We start from the raw sequence: 18499 nt of genomic DNA, 5'->3' as shown, positions 1-18499 counted from the left end.
TCACATTTCCCACTCCATATTTAATGCGGTTCATTTCATGATTTGTATCCACTCGGACATTAAAGTTCCAAAAATTTTGTTAGCTTTTGGGATCAAGATTAGTATTGTCCTTAGATCTTGGTTGAAGGACATGATATCCCCCCTCCTCACTGCTAAGAGTTGAAACATTCCCCAAAATGACAGTCATAAAGAGATGAATGGTTAAATCTTGTCACTAAAACCATGTAGCTGCTCAATTTTATTGACTCTGTACCACTCCACCTATTCCTGTTTTTCCCTCTAGTCTACCCTTCCAGAAATGCATATACTCAATCCTTGCTTCTGTCAATTGAACTTCATTGCTGAATATGATTTCAGCCAGTGCACCAATGTCAATCTTGTGTGTACTTAATTCCTTTGCAACTACAGGGTGGTCAAAAAGTCAGGTAACATTTTAAAGAAAAACGATATTAGCAATACACGTATATTTAAGTACCATACATTGAAATATAAAATGAAACAAATATGAAATATGTTTATTTTGTTAATTGTCGTCCATTTCTCTCTATCAATTGCTGGAAGCGATTAACCACTGATTGTGTAACACGTGTAATCATGTCAGCTGATATCCGCGCAATCTCCTCTTCAATAAATAACTTTAAAGACGCTATTGTATCAGGCTTCTTGCCATAAACGCTATCCTTTACATAGCCCCAAAGCCAGAAATCAGGAGGGGTAGTTTATATATTACACTCAAATATTTAAACAAATAATATTAAACGAATAGAGATTATAATGGATCATATTGTTTTTTCTACCTTTAACATGTTACCTGACTTTTTGACCACCCTGTATATCAGTATGTCGCTAAACATTCTTAGATTCATCACGATTGAGGAGTGTCTAAACTTTCAAAGGAGCTAAAGAAAGGTTGTTTTTTTTTTTTAATGCTTTTTCATATTGCTTGTATGAACAGCCATACAGTGTCATTTCTTTCTTAAGTGTCTTGTAGAGATATATGTACACATAGATGGCCATGTTGTATGTGCTTGTATTACATGTAAAGCACGCTCTCCTACAAAGCCCATTTTTAGTGACAAACACAAGTTTTATATCAGTTTCTATGACCAAGATGGATGATCTACAAAAAAAGGGGTATAGGTGCATCTGCTACTAGTCTCTCACTCCTAGAAAGGGTTCAAAAGAGTCGCCAACCTAATAGGTCCTGAACTGTTATCTAAGCTTCAGCCTCTGTCCCATCGACATAATGTAACCTCCCTCTGCCTGTTTTACAAGTATTTAAATGGTGAATTCTCTGACGAACTGCAAGCACATGTGCCCCCTTGACGTAAGTACCCCCGACAACCCCGGCAAGCAGCAAAATCGCACTCCTTCACAGTAGAGATCCTTAGATGTAAGAAAGACTTCTACTCCAGTAGTTTCTTCCTCAGAATCACTGGACTTTGGAATTCCCTTCAGAGTTCCTGCTTCCCCAACTGTACTGACATGCAGAAGTTCAAGTGTAATGTGAACCGACATCTTGTTGCCCAACTCCCTACATAGTACCCCTGTAGCTTATGTCCCTGATAGTAGCCCCTACAACAAAGTGGCAATGTGCCTTGTTTTGGGTGAAATTGCAATATAAAAAATTAAAAAAAAAAAAAAGTCAATCTTGCAAAGTTGGATAGCATCGTATCTGCATATTATACCTAATATTTCTACACCCCACAAAGATATGTATGCATACACATATACATTTTCTCTTCAATTTTTAAGTGCAAAAAAGAAGTATTAAGTAAAAGACCTTTTGAAATAGCGAGTAAAAAGAAAATATATATATACTAACAGTGTTGTAGTTGAAAATTTTTAAAACGCATAAATAAAACAAAACAAATAACGACGGATTTAAAACAATATTTTAGCGAATTTTTTAACCTTTGAAAACTAAAAAGAATTGATTTTAAAAATTCAATTTTTTTTTTTTTTTTTTTTTTTTTTTTTTAAATATATATAAATTGTAAAGGAACAAATGTCAATTCACTTGCACATTTTGGTTAACTTTTAGCAAGTGAAGCATGCATGGTCCCCCATGAGTACACAGTGAACAAGGCCTAAAAAAAATGCCTAAGTTCAGCATTTGCCCCCCCTCCTTCCATTTAGCCCAAAAAGTCTCGAAAGGATGTCAAATCCTGTTGAAAATGAACAAACGGTGCAGTTTTAATCCTTAACATATGTAAATTTAAGTTCTGCACCATGCAAAAAAAGAAATGACTAAACGTTTTCCCGGAAAATCTGTTCTGTTACTATTTTACTCATATCATGTTTAATGTTTGTGCAAAATTTCAAAATTCCCAGGCGTAGTTATTGAGAAAAGTACAGATGGACGAACAGACAAGGATGAATTTACAGGTTCACCCTCCTTTTGTCGGGGGACCAAAAAGGAACTATAATAAACAAAAACTTAGTCTCCTCAACATGATTCTTAATTATAAAAAAAAAAAATAGCCAATTTGAAACCATAAACAGACAGCCATGTTTGAATTTTTGTAGAGGAAATGCTTTTAATGATTTTTTTTAACTGATACAGGGCAACTATAAAGGGGCCAATTCATTTTATTAATGTTTGCAATGATTTTTTTTTTTTTTTGTTTTGTGATACTGGACGTACAGTAAGTAAATTTATACACACAAACACTTATTTGTTACAAATTTTCTCATTTGTCTTTTTATCTCTCTCTCTTATATATATATATATATATATATATATATATAATGTGAAAGTATCTGTGTGTCTGTGTACATTTCCCTACGCAATAACTCTGCCAATTTTTAGTCTACAAACTCGAAAATTCGATCTTTCATACGACAAATATTGAAAAATTGGCTAAAAACATTAATATCTTCTTCAACTAGGCACTTTTCTACAGAGGGGGGGGTCACTTTTTTCGCTGATATTTTTGAAAGTTATCCTCTCCTTTAGATTGTCTAGCCTTAATTTTAAAAAAATGTTTTCCAGTTTGGCGGTGGTCGTAACGGCATAAACGATAGGTTTTACCCCGTTCTTTTCCTCCTTTGCGGTACGGGTTCGAGCCTGCCTTCCTACTACCCCTTTTTTTTTTTTTTTTTTTTTTTTTTTTTTACTTGCTGGCTGGCAATGCAAACAACACTTTGGTTTAGTAGAAAAAAAAATGAAATAAAAAATAAAATTTTTCTCTAGTGATTCCAGCTAGAAAGGTATAAGTGAAATCAATTTCTTTTGGTGTTTAATGTTTTAAAATTGACAAAAGTAAACCTTTTTTTTTTAATTATCAAAAGGTGTTGACTCGGCTCATGTCCTAACTGAAATCGCTCAATAAATATATGTATTTCCTAGACTAAGGTCAAAGAACAGACACACCCCTCCTCCCTTTAACCATATATTCTGAAACTACATTAGAGTTTTTGAATAAGTATATTTCATTTTGATCAAAGGTAGTGCAACATTACTAAAAGGGTTTACATTTGTACTTGACATGTATAAAAAGGAAAAACAACTTTTTTTTTTTTTTTTTTTTACTTGGAAATTCTTGAAATGCTAATATGAGGTTCAGTGCAGAGTAAGATTACACGAGTCCTGTTTTATTTTTAAGAGACACAATGTATCTCTTGATATGGTTAAAGACTGAATTTATAGTCACAACTAGAATTATGTTATATCAAATGAAATATGTTCTTACAAACATAATTGAGCACTCTGGTTTTATTTCTCATAACTATATATATATATATATATCTCTTTTTTACCATCACTTTCATGCTTAAGGTTATATTCTCAAATGTTTACTCGTCTAAGTACTGTATAGGCTTTATATTAACTTCCATGATCTTAAAATAACTTACTATCATACATATATTTATATGCATGTCTTTTGATTAGTAATTTTTTATATATTGATTTTTTTTTTTTTTTTTTTTTTCTCTTCCCCAGTATCTAAAAATCTTGGTGTACGTCATTGTTACACAGCCACTCGGCCACATTTAGCAATCGGCAAAGATACCAAACTCATCTGCCAGGGTTTGACTGGCAAACAGGTAAGCGCATTAAAACGGACATTCTTCATATGCTTTATATTAAATTGAACACCTGTTATTGTTATTTTCTTCTGAGAGTTTCTTAAAATTGCCATTTTCTACAATAAGTTGGAAAAGGAAACCAAATCTATACTTATGATTCCACATTTAACAGATATCTATTAGTTTTCAATCAAAATGTTTACATCGATATAATTGCTTTAAAATTAAAGAAAACTTAATTTGCTGGTCTAAGAAACCATCATTAACCTTGACAGGAAACCTATTATTCCTTATAAGTATTGCTTCTTGAACCTATTTAGTATCTGTATTGTATTAAGAGGCACATCTTTCGATGCTTAGTCTGACTAGAAAGTGATTCTGATTGTGAGGTCCCGTATCTATTCTATACCACTACTCCCAGGTCCACCCTGGTCTGGAGTAGTAATATCTATCAGGGTCCCATATATAGGTTAAATAGAATTTGTTTTGAGCAAGGTGCAACATTACCCAATAGTCCCTTGGGTAGTGAGTTTGTTTTTTACCTCGCTCCACTACTCCAAACATATTTTTATCTACCCTTTCTACTTTTTCTTCCTCATCATAAATAATATTATTAAAGGATACTGATTAAAGAATTAAATCTAAATAAATAAATGTTTAATTTGTTACATTTATCAATCCTATATTACCATCAAAATGGATTAGTTATTCACATCAGTAGTACAATATATATAAAACAGTTTGATGTCCTGTGCTGTGTGTGTGTGTGCATACAGATTAACGATTAATAAAATTCTTTAAATTCCTAATTGGCATAACTATTTAAAACAGTTTATAATAAATTAATGTTTCGTGTTATTAATTTGGAATTGCATTGTCTTAGTCTATACATTCAGTGGTTTCATTATATTAACAGTAAGTCAAATAAATAACTAAAAGTTAACATATTTGAGCTCCCTACAAGTGAATTGGAGGGGAAAGGATGTTTGTCTTGCTCACTCTTTTGCCCTCGTTTTGCAGTTTTCACATTTTCTGTGATAAGCACTTTTTAATTTGCTAAGTAAATGCTTTATTTGTAAGGTTTAACAACAAACTTATTGTTTAATGTTTACAAACTCATTTTCACTATTTTTATTGACAAATGAAAACAAAAGTTACACTGATCTGTCAAAATTACAAAAAATATTAGGTTGGTTTCTCATCTGTTTTATATATGATTTCTGAATTCATTGGTATATTTTTAGCCATGTATCATTTGAAAGTGTTTTTTGCTCTATCGAATCATGTTTTCATTACCGTTCTCAATCTCTTCATTCACTTTGCAGGCTTTTTGATAGCATGAACAAAATTTGAATCCGCACTATTTTCTTGTTAAAGTTCAAACTAGGCTGAAAAGCTGACGAGATAGCTCATGATATTAATGTGTTTGGTCCAGGACCACTAACGAATGTGTAGCACAACGGTGGTTCAAAAAATTTCGCAATAGTTATGAGAGCCTCAAAGATGAAGATGGTCGCGGCCGGCCACTGCGGTTGATAACGAACATTTGAAAACCTTAATTGAAGCCAATCCTCACAAAACCACACAAAGTTGCTGCTGTATTTGAGGTCGACCACTCCTACAGTTGTTCGCCATTTAAAGCAAATGGGTAAGTCAAAAAAATAAATGGGTGCCGTATGAATTGAATGATAATCAAAAAAATCGTTGTGAGGTGTCTTCTACGCTTTTTCTGTGCAACAAAAATGGCGCATTTCTCGACCGGATTGTGACGTGTGATGAGAAGTGGATCCTCTACTACTACTACATTTGGCACAGTGGTTGAATGCCGGAGAAGCTCCACAACACTTCCCGAAGCCGAAATTGCACCAAAAAAAAGGTTATGGTAACTGCTTAGTGGTCTGCAGCTGGTTTCATCCATTACAAACGATTACGGCGGAGAAGTATTGCCGATAAATTGACAAAATACACCAGAAGCTCCAACGTATGTGCTCCAGATTGGTCAATATGAAGGGACCAATTCTCCTGTGACAGCGCTCGCCCGCATGTTGCTCAACTGACCCTTTAGAAGCTGAATAGATTGGGCTACAAGACTCTGCCTCGTCCACCATATTCACCGGACGTCTTGCCCACCGATTATCGCTTTTTCAAGCATCTCAACAACTTCTTGCATGAAAAATGTTTCAAAAGCCGAGATGATGCCAAATCGGCTTTCAATGACTTCATCGCTTCCAGAACTGTTGATTTCTATGCTAATGGAATAAATAAACTTTTTTCTCGTTGGCAAAAATGTGTTGATTCTAATGGTTCTTATTTCGATTAATAAAGTTTATTATGAAAAGAGTTATGATCTATTGAAGTTGAACGTCAAAAAATGACATTTTTGCACCAATCAAATAATGCTTTCTTAGAATTGTAGATTAACATCTTTTACTCAATCGATTCACCTCACAAACTAAAAAAAAAAATTTTCTTAAGACCCTTCTGAACATTCTAAAAGAAACTTGCTAAAATAAAGTAAAAAAAATTAAGAATTTAAAGTCGGTGATCAATTTTGTATATATATATATATATATATATATATATATTCAATGTAAAATTATCCTCCCATTTTTAGGTCAGTCCAGCATTTTAGGGCAGTTAACTAAATTCTTTATTGATAATTATTGGAGCTAAATCTGCTTTTTTTGATGGAGATGGAAATCTTAGTTATTGCATGCTTTTTATGACCTTGTGTTTGGATAATGGCCTTAAAAAGTTAGAAAGGGCCAAAAATTGGAAACACTTATGTTAAATATATATATAACTACTTCCCCTTTCTGAATTCTAAAAATTTTTTTCTTTGTTTTCCAGCGTTCACATAATCTTTTAAAAAACACACACGCACAGAATAGGTGGAAAAGTAACTTATCTTACTGGTGGTAATAGTTATTTGATTTTTTTTTTTTTTTTTTTTTTTTTTTTTTACTACCCATATTTTTCTCTGCTGGAAATTAGTAAACCTATTTTCAGATTAACTATCTTTCCTACCCCCCACCCTGGGGGAAATTTTTTTTTTTTTTTTTTTATACGCTTTTATTTACATGTTTTATTGACCTGGTTGATTAAAAAAATGGCACTGGGGGTTAATTGAAGCGAAAACTTGAAAATGAAACAAATACACAGCTAATAAAAAAAAAATTTATATATAGATCTGTTGCAAAGTAAATATTTCATCTACTACTGACAGTTATTAATTGCATTTTTTGTTTAATTTTTCTCTGCTAATGAAACTATCCAATTATGACTTGAATTCTACAAAAAGCAACTTTCTTTAATATCTATTAATATTTCTCTTTAAAAATAATTTTAATTTTAGGGAACGTTTCACAGTGAACAGTGTCTTCAATATGGAACACAATTGGTTGGAGGAGTTTCCCCTGCCAAAGCAGGAAGCACTCATTTGGGTGTCCCTGTTTTTGCCACAGTCAAAGAAGTAAGTAAATCGTTTTTGTCTAGGAAACTTAAACCTGTGCATTTTCAGTGAGTTTGGTTTTTATCATATATATATATATACAAGTGTGTATCAAATTTTAACTACTTGGAATCCTTGTCAATTTCTGATTTTCCAACATTAAAATTATCCAAGAAACAAAGCTATCATTTTTAGTGACAAATCAATTGTCTCATTTCATTTTAATTCTACATGTATTAAAATTTTATTCAGATTGTTTAATAGTAAATTTGAAATTTTGTAAATATTATAAAGAAAAAAAAAATATATATATATATATATATATATACGCACACAATAATATTTAATTTAACAATATCCCCCCTCCCCCCAAAAAAATTTAATATCCATGAACCATAGAAATGCTTTAGATCAGTGCAGATTACTAAAATAGTTTTTTTTTTTTTTTTTTTTTTTACACAAAATACTTTAAATCCTCAAAATACCATAATTTTGTTGAAAGATGTATATACACTGACATGGATCAATACATAATTATCTGACATATTTGAAGAGTAAAGTGATAATGTTAATATCACTAACTAGTAATTTTTGCAAATTATGTGAAAGACTTTGGTGGTTTTTAAGTTTTTTTTATGCTGCTCTGATAAAGAATTTAACCATGAAATCTGGAAACCAGAGTAGAAAACAGTTTTTATTTGTTTTTTTTTTGTTTTTTTTTTAAATAAGTCGACAGGCAGCAGTATTTTTTTCTTCCTAAACAAATTTGTAATTACTTCTAGTATTAACCATATTTCTGAATGGAAATTTTAATTACAAATTCCATTTTAAGTTGATTAAATAAGAGGGTATTTATCTACAAATTGCCAAACCTTTAAAAGATGTTCTAATCCTTGTTATAAAATTCAACAAAAGTTGTGAAACCTGACGTAGATGAATACTTTAACTTCCTTTCCAGCTGAATATTTTATTTTCCAATCTTTCCAATCAGTTCCTGCATGAAATGACCGAAGACAAGTTGACTAGATCCTTTTTAGGTTATAAAATAAAAATCATTTTACTTTTTAAGTTTTTATTTTGTTTGCGTATTCTGTTACTTTTATCTTATATTCCATTTTAAAAATCAATCTCATTTTATTCACTAAACACCTTCCTCTGTGCATGCATTATGTAATATTTAAAACGTTATCTTGTTTTTAGGCCCGAGAGAAAACTGGTGCTGATGCTTCTGTGATATTTGTACCACCTCCCTTTGCTGCCAAAGCTATTCTTGAGGCTATTGAGGCAGAAATGCCTCTGGTTGTGTGCATTACCGAGGGCATTCCACAACAAGATATGGTCCGAGTGAAAAAAAAATTAACAGAGCAGAGTACAACACGGCTCATTGGCCCAAACTGCCCAGGAATCATTAAGGTAATCACATTTTTGGTTTGTCTTTCCCAATTTTTTTTGCAGACTCAGTTTTTAATTTGGGAACCTAATAGTTGAACTTGAAATTTATGCAAGACTAGCAGGTTGGGGTGGGGTACCCAGCGTTGCCCGAGTGTTTGGAGGTGTGTGTGTGTGGTCAGCGGGGGTGGGGGGTGTTAATGAAAACCTAAGAATAAGCGAAGTAAAAAAAGAAAACAGAAAAACGAATGTTAAAACTTATCTGAAAAATAAAGCGGGGATACCGGGTGGTGGGGTGGGGGGGGTTGGAATCTGAAAAACAAAAAGAAAACAGAAAAACAAACGTTAAAACTTCTGAAAAATAAAAACCAAAAAAAAATGCAAAAAATGGCTTAATAACCTTGCTTCAATATCAAAATTTAAAAAATCGGTAGGTACCCGGGTGTGTGTGGTCGGTGGGGGGGGGGGGGGGTTAATGAAAATCTAAGAATAAGCAAAGTAAAAAAAACAGAAAAACGAACGTTCTGTGAAAAATGGTTTAATAACCTTGCTTCAATATTAAAATTTAAAAAATCGAAAAAAAAAAGACATCTCCCACCATGATTCGAACCCAAACATTTAGATAATGACCCAATGCTCTAACCAACTGAGCTAACATGACGTACATGAAATTGTGTCGGTTCTTCAAATATTTAAACTAAATCAGGTTATGACATCGTCTGACGCATGTGTAGAATCAATCTCGTCATGAGAGAACGGTTTTTGCTCACTCCCCCCCCCCCCTGTAGAAAAGTGTTGATTTCAGGGTAAAAAAAAATTAACGTTTCTGGCCAATTTTTCGATATTTGTTGGGTGAAGGATGGGGCTTTCATATGACACCAAGTTTGTGAATTTTTTTTCAGTCTGTTGAAAGCTTTTAGCAGACATACAAACACACAAACATTTTCGCTTTTATATATATACTTGCGGGGGGTACCCGGCGATGCCCGGGTGTCTTGAGGTAAATCAAAACTCGGGGGGGGGGGGGGTTGAATAATAAAAAAAATGTTTTGGTAGGTAAGTATCAGAATCGAACCCGTACCCCTTCAGTTGGAAATTAATGTGTAAAAAAAAAAAAAAAAAAAAAACCCCTGCTACGTTAACCATTGACCCACGGCGACAACAGACAATGTTAAGTGGGTTATTTAACTATAAAAAGAGGCGTGCGCAATAAAAGTTAACTCTGCTGCTTCCATTTGACCTAATTAAGAAGGTCAAATAGAAGTCACGCAGTTGTTTACCCAAGTTTTACTGTTTTTGTTTTTTTCCCCCAACAGATGTTGGGGGAAGGGGAACCAGCTCCCAATTGTCCAGATTGAATAACAATTGTCTGATGTACAACATTGATCAAAGCTGATTGCTTCTGGACATTGCCCGGCGCAATGTCGAGAACGTTTGTTGTTAACTTTGAATTAGTTTCGGTTTTTATACGAAAAAGCCTCATCAACATGCGAGAAGCCAAAATAGCAATAATTTTGTAAAAGTCGACGTAAATAAATCTAGATGCGACGCATTTCCCAAATCGTACATATTATTATTTAGGACCCATATAAACAGTTGTAAGCGATCGTAACGACATCGGAACCGTGTGCGAGAAAAGCCTTTTGAAGACATACACGAAATGGTCACACACATTTTGCCTTTTATATATATAGACTAGCAAGGGGTACCCGGCATTGCCCGGGTGTTTTTCGGGGTATGTGAAAAAACCCGAAAATGTGAAAAAAAAACAGGTGCCCATGAAAAAAAAAAACGAAGCCTTCATGACGCGCAGTTGGCAAATAATAAAGTGTTTTAAAAAAAAAACAGGTGCGCGTTTTTGATTGACGTGACGGCGATAGGTATTCATACTTTTAAGTTGTAGTGTAGAAACATTTGAGTTTCTCCATTCTCAAGACATAACCTGTTCCTCATAGGTTCATACACATTACCACCTGTACTTAAGAGCCTTTCACTCTCCACAGATGAAGGTGGTGCACTTAAATATTTCCTTCTTCCACCACTGAAATGGATCATCACCTCTTGCAAGTAGTTGTAAAGCTACATAATGATCAAGTTTTTTGTGCACTTAACCATAAAGGATTTACTCTTTTTGAGTTTAGATTGTGATTCTTGTATTTCTGTTGTAGTTGCACTTTCCAGGTTTAACTCTGCTTCTACCTATTCTAAGTTTTGATTTGTTATTTTAGGCTTATTTAAACTAATTTATCAAACAGGCTTGAAAGAGATACAGTTTTACTTTCACTTTGATCTTCTTGACCCTCAACAGAGCTTGAAGAAATGTATCCTGTTGATTCTGATTCATTATCATCAATAGAAAGTAGATGTGGAATCCAATTCTTAATGTTTTTCATGTCATTCTTTTGAAATTTAAATTTGAATCTTGGATCTAGGAAAGTAGACATAAGTTTTTATCATTTTGATTGGATAAAAATCTTGTTTCCATTGATTCATTGAATTGTTCAACAGTGGTAATTCAAATGGACTCAATAACTGAACATTTTTTTAACAAGTCCCCATTAGTAAATTGTTATAGTAGGAATCTTATCAACAGCATACCAGAGCTTTTCATTGTTCTAAATTTTTTAGCATATGATATGTTGAATTGCACCATGTGATCACATCTTGAATGAATTTGTTTTTCCAAATGAAGCAGATCCTGCATTTCGGTTAATTTGCTAATGGAGAGTGATTAAAGTGAGACTATATTTGTTCATTATGATTGTCTTAAAAGTCTGTTGGAAAATGTTATTTATTGAGAATTGCAACGTATGAAGCTTGATGGTGATTCTAAACCACATTTCCTGACAGCAGCAACCATATTTGTTCCTGAATTCCACAAGACTAAGAAAACTTTATTTGCAGACTGTTATTCTCATTTTCATAATTGTTTTATCACATTTCGGCCAACTCGTCCTTTGGCCGTCTTCATGTGATTAGCCGCGACAGAATAGGAACACAGTCTTGTAACTGCATTCCTAGTAATTACTGCCTTCCATAGTTGTTGTTGTCTTACCACGTTTTTGGCCAACTAAATCTCTGGCCTGCTTTAGGTAGGATTGAAACCGCTATCTTAAGACAATGCTCGCCTATAATTACTGGGACTACACTTATGAAACTCAGCATTCCTCTTTCGTCGCAGTTAATCACCTAAAGAAGGCCAGTGGATGAGTTGGTCGATACATCATGAAACGGCAACAACTATGAGGATAAGTCAGATAAATAACTACACAAATTACTCATCTCAAAGGATTCCGATAAAAAAAATAAATTCTTTGTTAAAGAATATTGTGCAATTCTTTACTTGCACATGTGTGCACCAGAGAATGGAACAACTCTAAGCACTACTGTTCAAAGTCATTTGAAATTCAATGGCCTATCAAACCCAGAAAGGGATCATTATTTGGAGTTGCTGATCAAATGTCTGTAGTCAAAGAAATGCTGCTAATTTCATAAAGAGATGATTAAATTTTTTTTTTTTTTTTAGTGAAGTTGTTTTTTATGGAATACTGTAATTTGGACAAAGTTTTGCCATAAGTCTATTAAATCCAATGTTACAGAAATATGGTTGAATATCAACGACAATCATTTCTTTTATCAGATAATCAATATCTTGTGACCTGTGATCATTAGTATCCCAAACTTTCTTTTTAGCCAATATTGATTCTATAGTAGTTTAGTGTTTTGTTGAAGGCTCATAGTGTCTGCCACTTGTTTCTAGAATGTCTTTCCCTGAATATTCATTGTGCTTCCTTTACTTGCCTGCAAATTTTGCTTCTTTTGGACGAACCTTTCTAAGATGGTTTAACATATTAGTCGTAAAAGGTTTTGCTAATTTGCCATCCCTTTCATGTGATGATTTGACATAACTTGCAGGCAGCTTTATTCTTATTCTTAGGATTGACATCAAAATACTTCCAGCAGAAACTGATTGCCATAATGGTTGAAGGTTGCTGTCAATATTTAGTTAATTTTTTTACATATTAAAATTACTTATCTAATGAGTAATTTATCTCAACGAAATATACATTATCTAAACGAGAAAAATAAAAATATATGTAATGGTAGCAAGAGTCCAAAAGTGAGGAACAAGAGTATGACTGAAGAAGAATGCCTTATTTTCAGTTCACACATCGTCGCAAGTTACTGTACAATGCTGTGACATGAAAACTAAAAAATGAAGTAATGATTTTCTTGGACAATGAATTAAAGTAAAAAATAATAATTCGATAGGAAGAGAAAGGAGGAAAATTTTCCATATGCTTACATCTATTTGCCTCAAATTCAGTGCAGTTGTAAAAGTCTACATGTTGACAGCGTATCATGCCTGGTATTTGATAATATGGGGGAGATGTGCATATCTCTTTGATAAATTTTCACTGACAAGCAGAAAAGGGGAGTTAACTTGTCTTCGGTTACAATATAATTTAATTATTAGTATCATTTATGACAACAAAATTTGCTCATAAATCGTCATTAGAAAACCGATTAATCTGTAATCAGCCGTTTATCAAAGGCTGATTAATTGGCCCATTTGCTATGCTATACTTCCCTATTATCATGGAATTTCCATTGGTCCCACAGTAAACATACACTAAATGGCATGTTTAGTGGGTGATATGTTTGCCATACGTGTGAATAAATGACTTGCTGTAAGCTAAAGGTATTTGGCTAAGAAAAAAAAACAACCCAAATATTGGAAATATGTTTGGTTGGACCATTCAGAATTAAAATTGTCAATTTAAATAAAGTTAGTATCTCTTTGAACAAGACTGAGAAACATGTAGTTTAGAAAAATAATGGTCGATTAAATATGGAATTAGACAATGAATTTTTGCTGTTTATAGATTGGCAGCAGATTGTCCTTTACAGCTGGATACTGGTCTTTTTTGATGTGTCTAAGAATATCAATGTTTTGTAGCAGGTTTGGGGTCAGACAGTTGGGCCTTTAGGTGTCTCTCTTTTTTTTTTTTTTTTTTTTTTAGTAGGACAGTCGGTTGGATTTGAGCGGTTATCCAACCGAACAAGATGATCTCTAAGCCATTGAACTTGTTTTGATTTGATCAGGTTAAGAATTCTCATTTGTAAGTCTGTTCTTCAAAGGAAAAACAACAAACCTCATTGTAACATTCAAAAAAATCAGTTTGTTGCTTATTTTTCATTGGAGTTGCCATTTTATTTGGAGAAAGAATTATTCAGTTGCAACACTGAGACCAAATTGACAATGTGATCGGTGTCAGAATCAAGCAATAACTTTGAACTGGCACAAGTGGACAATCACAGCCTGTGCAGTGAATACACACACACACACACACACACACACACACACACATAGTTGCCACAACTATTTTACTGCTTTTGATTAAAGAATGTTTCTTTTATCTTGTAATTACAGCCTGGGGAATGTAAAATAGGCATTATGCCTGGCCATATACACCAACCAGGTACTATAGGTAAGTACAAGTTTATTTAGTTTGGTTATATACAAAATTTTATATTCTTTTATGTATTTCTTAAGATTACTTTGTCACAATTTAATGGTAAAAAATAAATGTTACATTTTAAGCTTGTTATCTTTACAAAGAAAGTTTATAAATTTTTTTATGGCTAAAGATTTTTTTTACTGGAAATATGTGAAGATTCTTTTCCTTAGTGTTTGTTCTGAAACTACAAAAACTTGAGATTAATAATTGTTTATATAAATCAACTCCTGGTGATGCCAGGTAAACTCTCGTTCTCCTCTAGAAAGACTGAAAATCCCAACGGCATATTTTCTAAATATCAACTTGTGATTAATGATCATATACACAATTAAAATATTTGTAATATTAGGGGAAAAAAAAAATCAATCCCTTTCCAAATTGGTCAATATTTTGCACGTCTTTTTCTGCCAAAATTTGTGAACAATGTTTCTTTACATGAATCCACTACTGGTGATAAACATTTTGCTTTGCTATTCTTCTCCCTCCCCTTATCGAGGTTGAAAATAGTGAAAGATTATGTATTTTGTATTTAACTAAAAGTTTTTTTTTGCCTACAAATACACCAAAATATGTAAGCAATCATTGTTTATATATTTCAAGATTACGGGGGAAAACCGAGTTAGCAAAAAGAGAGGGAAGGGTGAGGGACTATAATCTTTTGTTAATATCTAAATAAAATATTCGTTATCTCAAAACTACCAAAATCTGCGATTAATAATTATTTACACGATTCAAGTATTAAACGGTCACATGAACACCTTGGTACTCCCTCCTCCACTCAAGAGGTGAAAATAACCCATCAAATTGTTGAAAATGTTTTTTTACAAATATCTAATAATTCATCACAATTTGTTCAAAAGTGAATGTAATGCTGTAATCAATATTTCTATTAACATAATGCTGATTGTCAGCTGATCACACATGATCGGTTTGTTCATACATGCGGTTATGGTCAAAATGGTTTGCAATTTTTCAATTTCCAGTTTCAGCTGTCCATTTAGCTGGATGATTAAACATGGTCAAACAAAGCCATTCTTAACATAGGGAAAGGATTCATTATCCGATAGGAAGATAATCATTAATCAGAAGGGACCATATCTCGTTTGTCATTGTTGTCTCATCTGCAGAGCAAAAAATGAAAATCAAACAATCTTGACTATAACTACACATTTTATGGAATCATAAACTGAATTGGATAATCTTAAAATACTTACGAGGAACTTGTCTTATTTTATCATATTCCGTTTCACTTCTATTCATGCTTTTAGAAATTCACTTTCAAACCAACCTGTTTTTGGCCAGATTTTTAACCGACTTTCTCGAGCCTAAAGCCTATCTTTATCCCTTCCTTCAATGTTTTCCTTGGCCTTCCCCAGTGAACTGATCTGGTCTTTTAATTCTTCTACATCTCTTAAGTTCCATGAAATCTGACCAAACAAAAGAGCTTGTAATGTTCGGTCCCATTGATCATGGAATCTCTGGTCAGTTGGGTACAAGCAGTTAGATCAGGGCAAGATCCCTCCCCTTCTTTATGCCTCTCTAGGAAGTTCACCCCTCTTTCTAAATTAGTATAGGTAGGATAGTACACTTTGATCATGTGATGGTTTCTTTCCCCTCCTCTTCCTCTTAATTTTCAAAAAGAATGCGTTTTGATCTAGACTGGAAAGAATCAAGATACCAGTTCTCAGGCTCCTGAAACAAGAAAAACTTTCGGAATATTCCCTACATCCCAAACAACCAGTAAACTAAATATATTCCTTTTACTCTTATTAAAGACATGAATTCACGAATAGTTTTATTTTTGTTTTATTGCTGTCCAATTTAAAGTTACTACCGTTTTACTTGCTCAACCATTTTTACCCTTGAATATTTCATCAATATAAAACAATGTATCTGTACCATTTTTGCGCATAGTTTTATATTTGCATTATTCATGCTTTAATGTCTTTCATCCCATAAAATTTATATGCATGTCATATATATATATCCCATTCAAGATTATAAACCTTTTATGTGCATATACATATAAATAACATTTTTCTCGGAACTTTTGTCCATTTTTCGGTTTCCGAGCCAGACTTTCATTTTTTTTTTTTTTTTTTTTTTAACTAGCTTTTTCACTTTACTTTCGTCATTAAAACAAAATTGATCTTTGCACCTTGAATTACACTTTTTATTTCACTTTCAGTTCTCATCTTTTCTATCTCTGCACTTTTTCTTTTTCTCCTTCTCCCTTTGATTGGAAAGTGTGTGACATGTGTCACATGACACCATTTACCAGTTATAAGTTTTTTTGCATGGTATCAAAAGAAGTAATATATTGAAATTAATTTTCTGGTGGGATGACAACCATAATTAGTCAATATTTGATAATTATCAGATTTTGAAGAGGGTAGAGAATGTTATGGCTGACTCAACATAATTTGTATTAAGAAAGAAAATGATAAAATGATAGCCTGACGGAATAATTGTAATATCAATTAACAATAAGAAAAAATTGACAATGAAACATTTAAATGATAAAATTGTGATTATTTGTTTTTCTTTTCACTTTTTGTTTAGGTATTGTTTCGCGTTCTGGGACCTTAACATATGAGGCAGTTCACCAGACAACTTTGGTGGGTCTTGGCCAGACTTTGTGTGTGGGTATTGGAGGAGATCCTTTCAATGGGACAGATTTTATTGATTGTTTGGAAGTCTTTATTCAGGATCCAAAGACGAAAGGTAACTTTCTAAAAAAAAAAATTCAGTTCTTAGATGTGAGATTAAAATTTATCCTGTAATGCGGTTACAATTTGGGGAGTGTGGAGTCACCCGAATTACCATTATTCCTGAGTCCACTCTCACCTGTAATGGTCAGTTCTGTTGGACTTCATATAAAAAATAATAAAAAAAAATAAAAACAAAATCTACCTAATGTTTTAATAAAAAAAAAAAATCGAAAAATAAGACCTGAATATAATTTCAGAAAGCAAACATGAAACCACTGGATTTCTAAAATTCTTTGTCTTTTAAATTTGACAAAAAAGTCTCCATTCATAATTGACATGGCCATCTTTTTGAATATACAATCAAAAATAGTGGGAAAAAAAAAATCATAGAAAGGAGAAGAATCCAAACATATAAAGACTTGAATTTGTTAAAATCTGAAATTGTGCAAAAACTTTAAAATATTGTTTTAATTAATACAGGCCGATATAAAGTGAGCACAAAAAACGAGCCTTCATTTCCAGCAGATGAATAAAAGGTAACTTTGTCATATTCCCATTTACTGTAATAGTTAGAGTATCTTTTAATGAGATGATGTGACTGGAGTTCAATCCTGTCACGTCATGAGAAGGACTGAAACAAAATTGTACTTCATTCCTCATTGCTAAGAATTAAATATAAAGTTATGGTGAAGCAACATCATTTTGCACAAAAAAGTAATCACACCTATAGATAAAAAATTAAAATTCAGCCATAAATCCAATTTGAAGGATTGGCAGAAATTAACAAAAATCAAAGAAAAATCTTGAAACCAATTACGAAGCAGCACAAACTAACAAAATTTCCAGAATCAAAATCGATCAAGAAAACAAAAACTGTGTCCTCCATCCACATCCTGCTGTAGTAGCCAACGAAAAGGCATCAACTACAGGTGATCCTTTTTTTGTCATATTCTTATGCATTATCTCCATGGATTGGTATAACAAATGTAAAGCAATGTTTTTTGTTTTTTAGTTAATGAATCTATGATTACCATATTTATAAACTTATTTCAATATTTATTCATTTATTTATTGCGGACTATTATCCCCATCTTCCTTAGTTGTTATTTTACGACATTTTAACCAACTATTCCTCTGGTCTTCGTCAGGTGAAAACCGCGATGGGATAGCAACTCTGAATCTCCTAACTGCATTCTCAGGCGAGAATTGTCTGAAGATAGCAGTTTCAATCCTACCCAAAACTGGCTAGAGGCTTACTTGGCCAAAACATGGTGAGACAACAACTATGGATGGTAGTAATTGTTGAGAATGCAGTTAGGAGATTCGAAGTTCTTATCCTGTTGCGATTACCACTTAACGAAGGCCAGAGGAATAGTTGGCCGAAACGTCATGAA

The 18499-nt window shown here is 32.9% G+C and overlaps 1 protein-coding gene across 1 annotated transcript in view; it reads left to right on the top strand.

Annotated features, from left to right (window-relative positions):
* Positions 1 to 18499, top strand: part of LOC145245756 (succinate--CoA ligase [ADP/GDP-forming] subunit alpha, mitochondrial-like) — a 47508-nt gene that overhangs the window by 22775 nt on the left and 6234 nt on the right. Inside the window, exons 2-6 of the mRNA XM_080107354.1 lie at positions 3947 to 4050; positions 7388 to 7504; positions 8684 to 8896; positions 14307 to 14364; positions 16957 to 17118. Of these exons, the coding sequence (XP_079963480.1) occupies positions 3947 to 4050; positions 7388 to 7504; positions 8684 to 8896; positions 14307 to 14364; positions 16957 to 17118 (654 nt within the window). The remainder of the gene's footprint in view (positions 1 to 3946; positions 4051 to 7387; positions 7505 to 8683; positions 8897 to 14306; positions 14365 to 16956; positions 17119 to 18499) is intronic.

Source organism: Euprymna scolopes, chromosome 23 (genome assembly GCF_053919585.1).
Source record: "Euprymna scolopes isolate OS-2025 chromosome 23, ASM5391958v1, whole genome shotgun sequence".
NCBI lineage: Eukaryota > Metazoa > Mollusca > Cephalopoda > Sepiida > Sepiolidae > Euprymna > Euprymna scolopes.
Note: the sequence above shows the minus strand (reverse complement) of the source record. Positions and strands in the feature narration are given on the sequence as shown.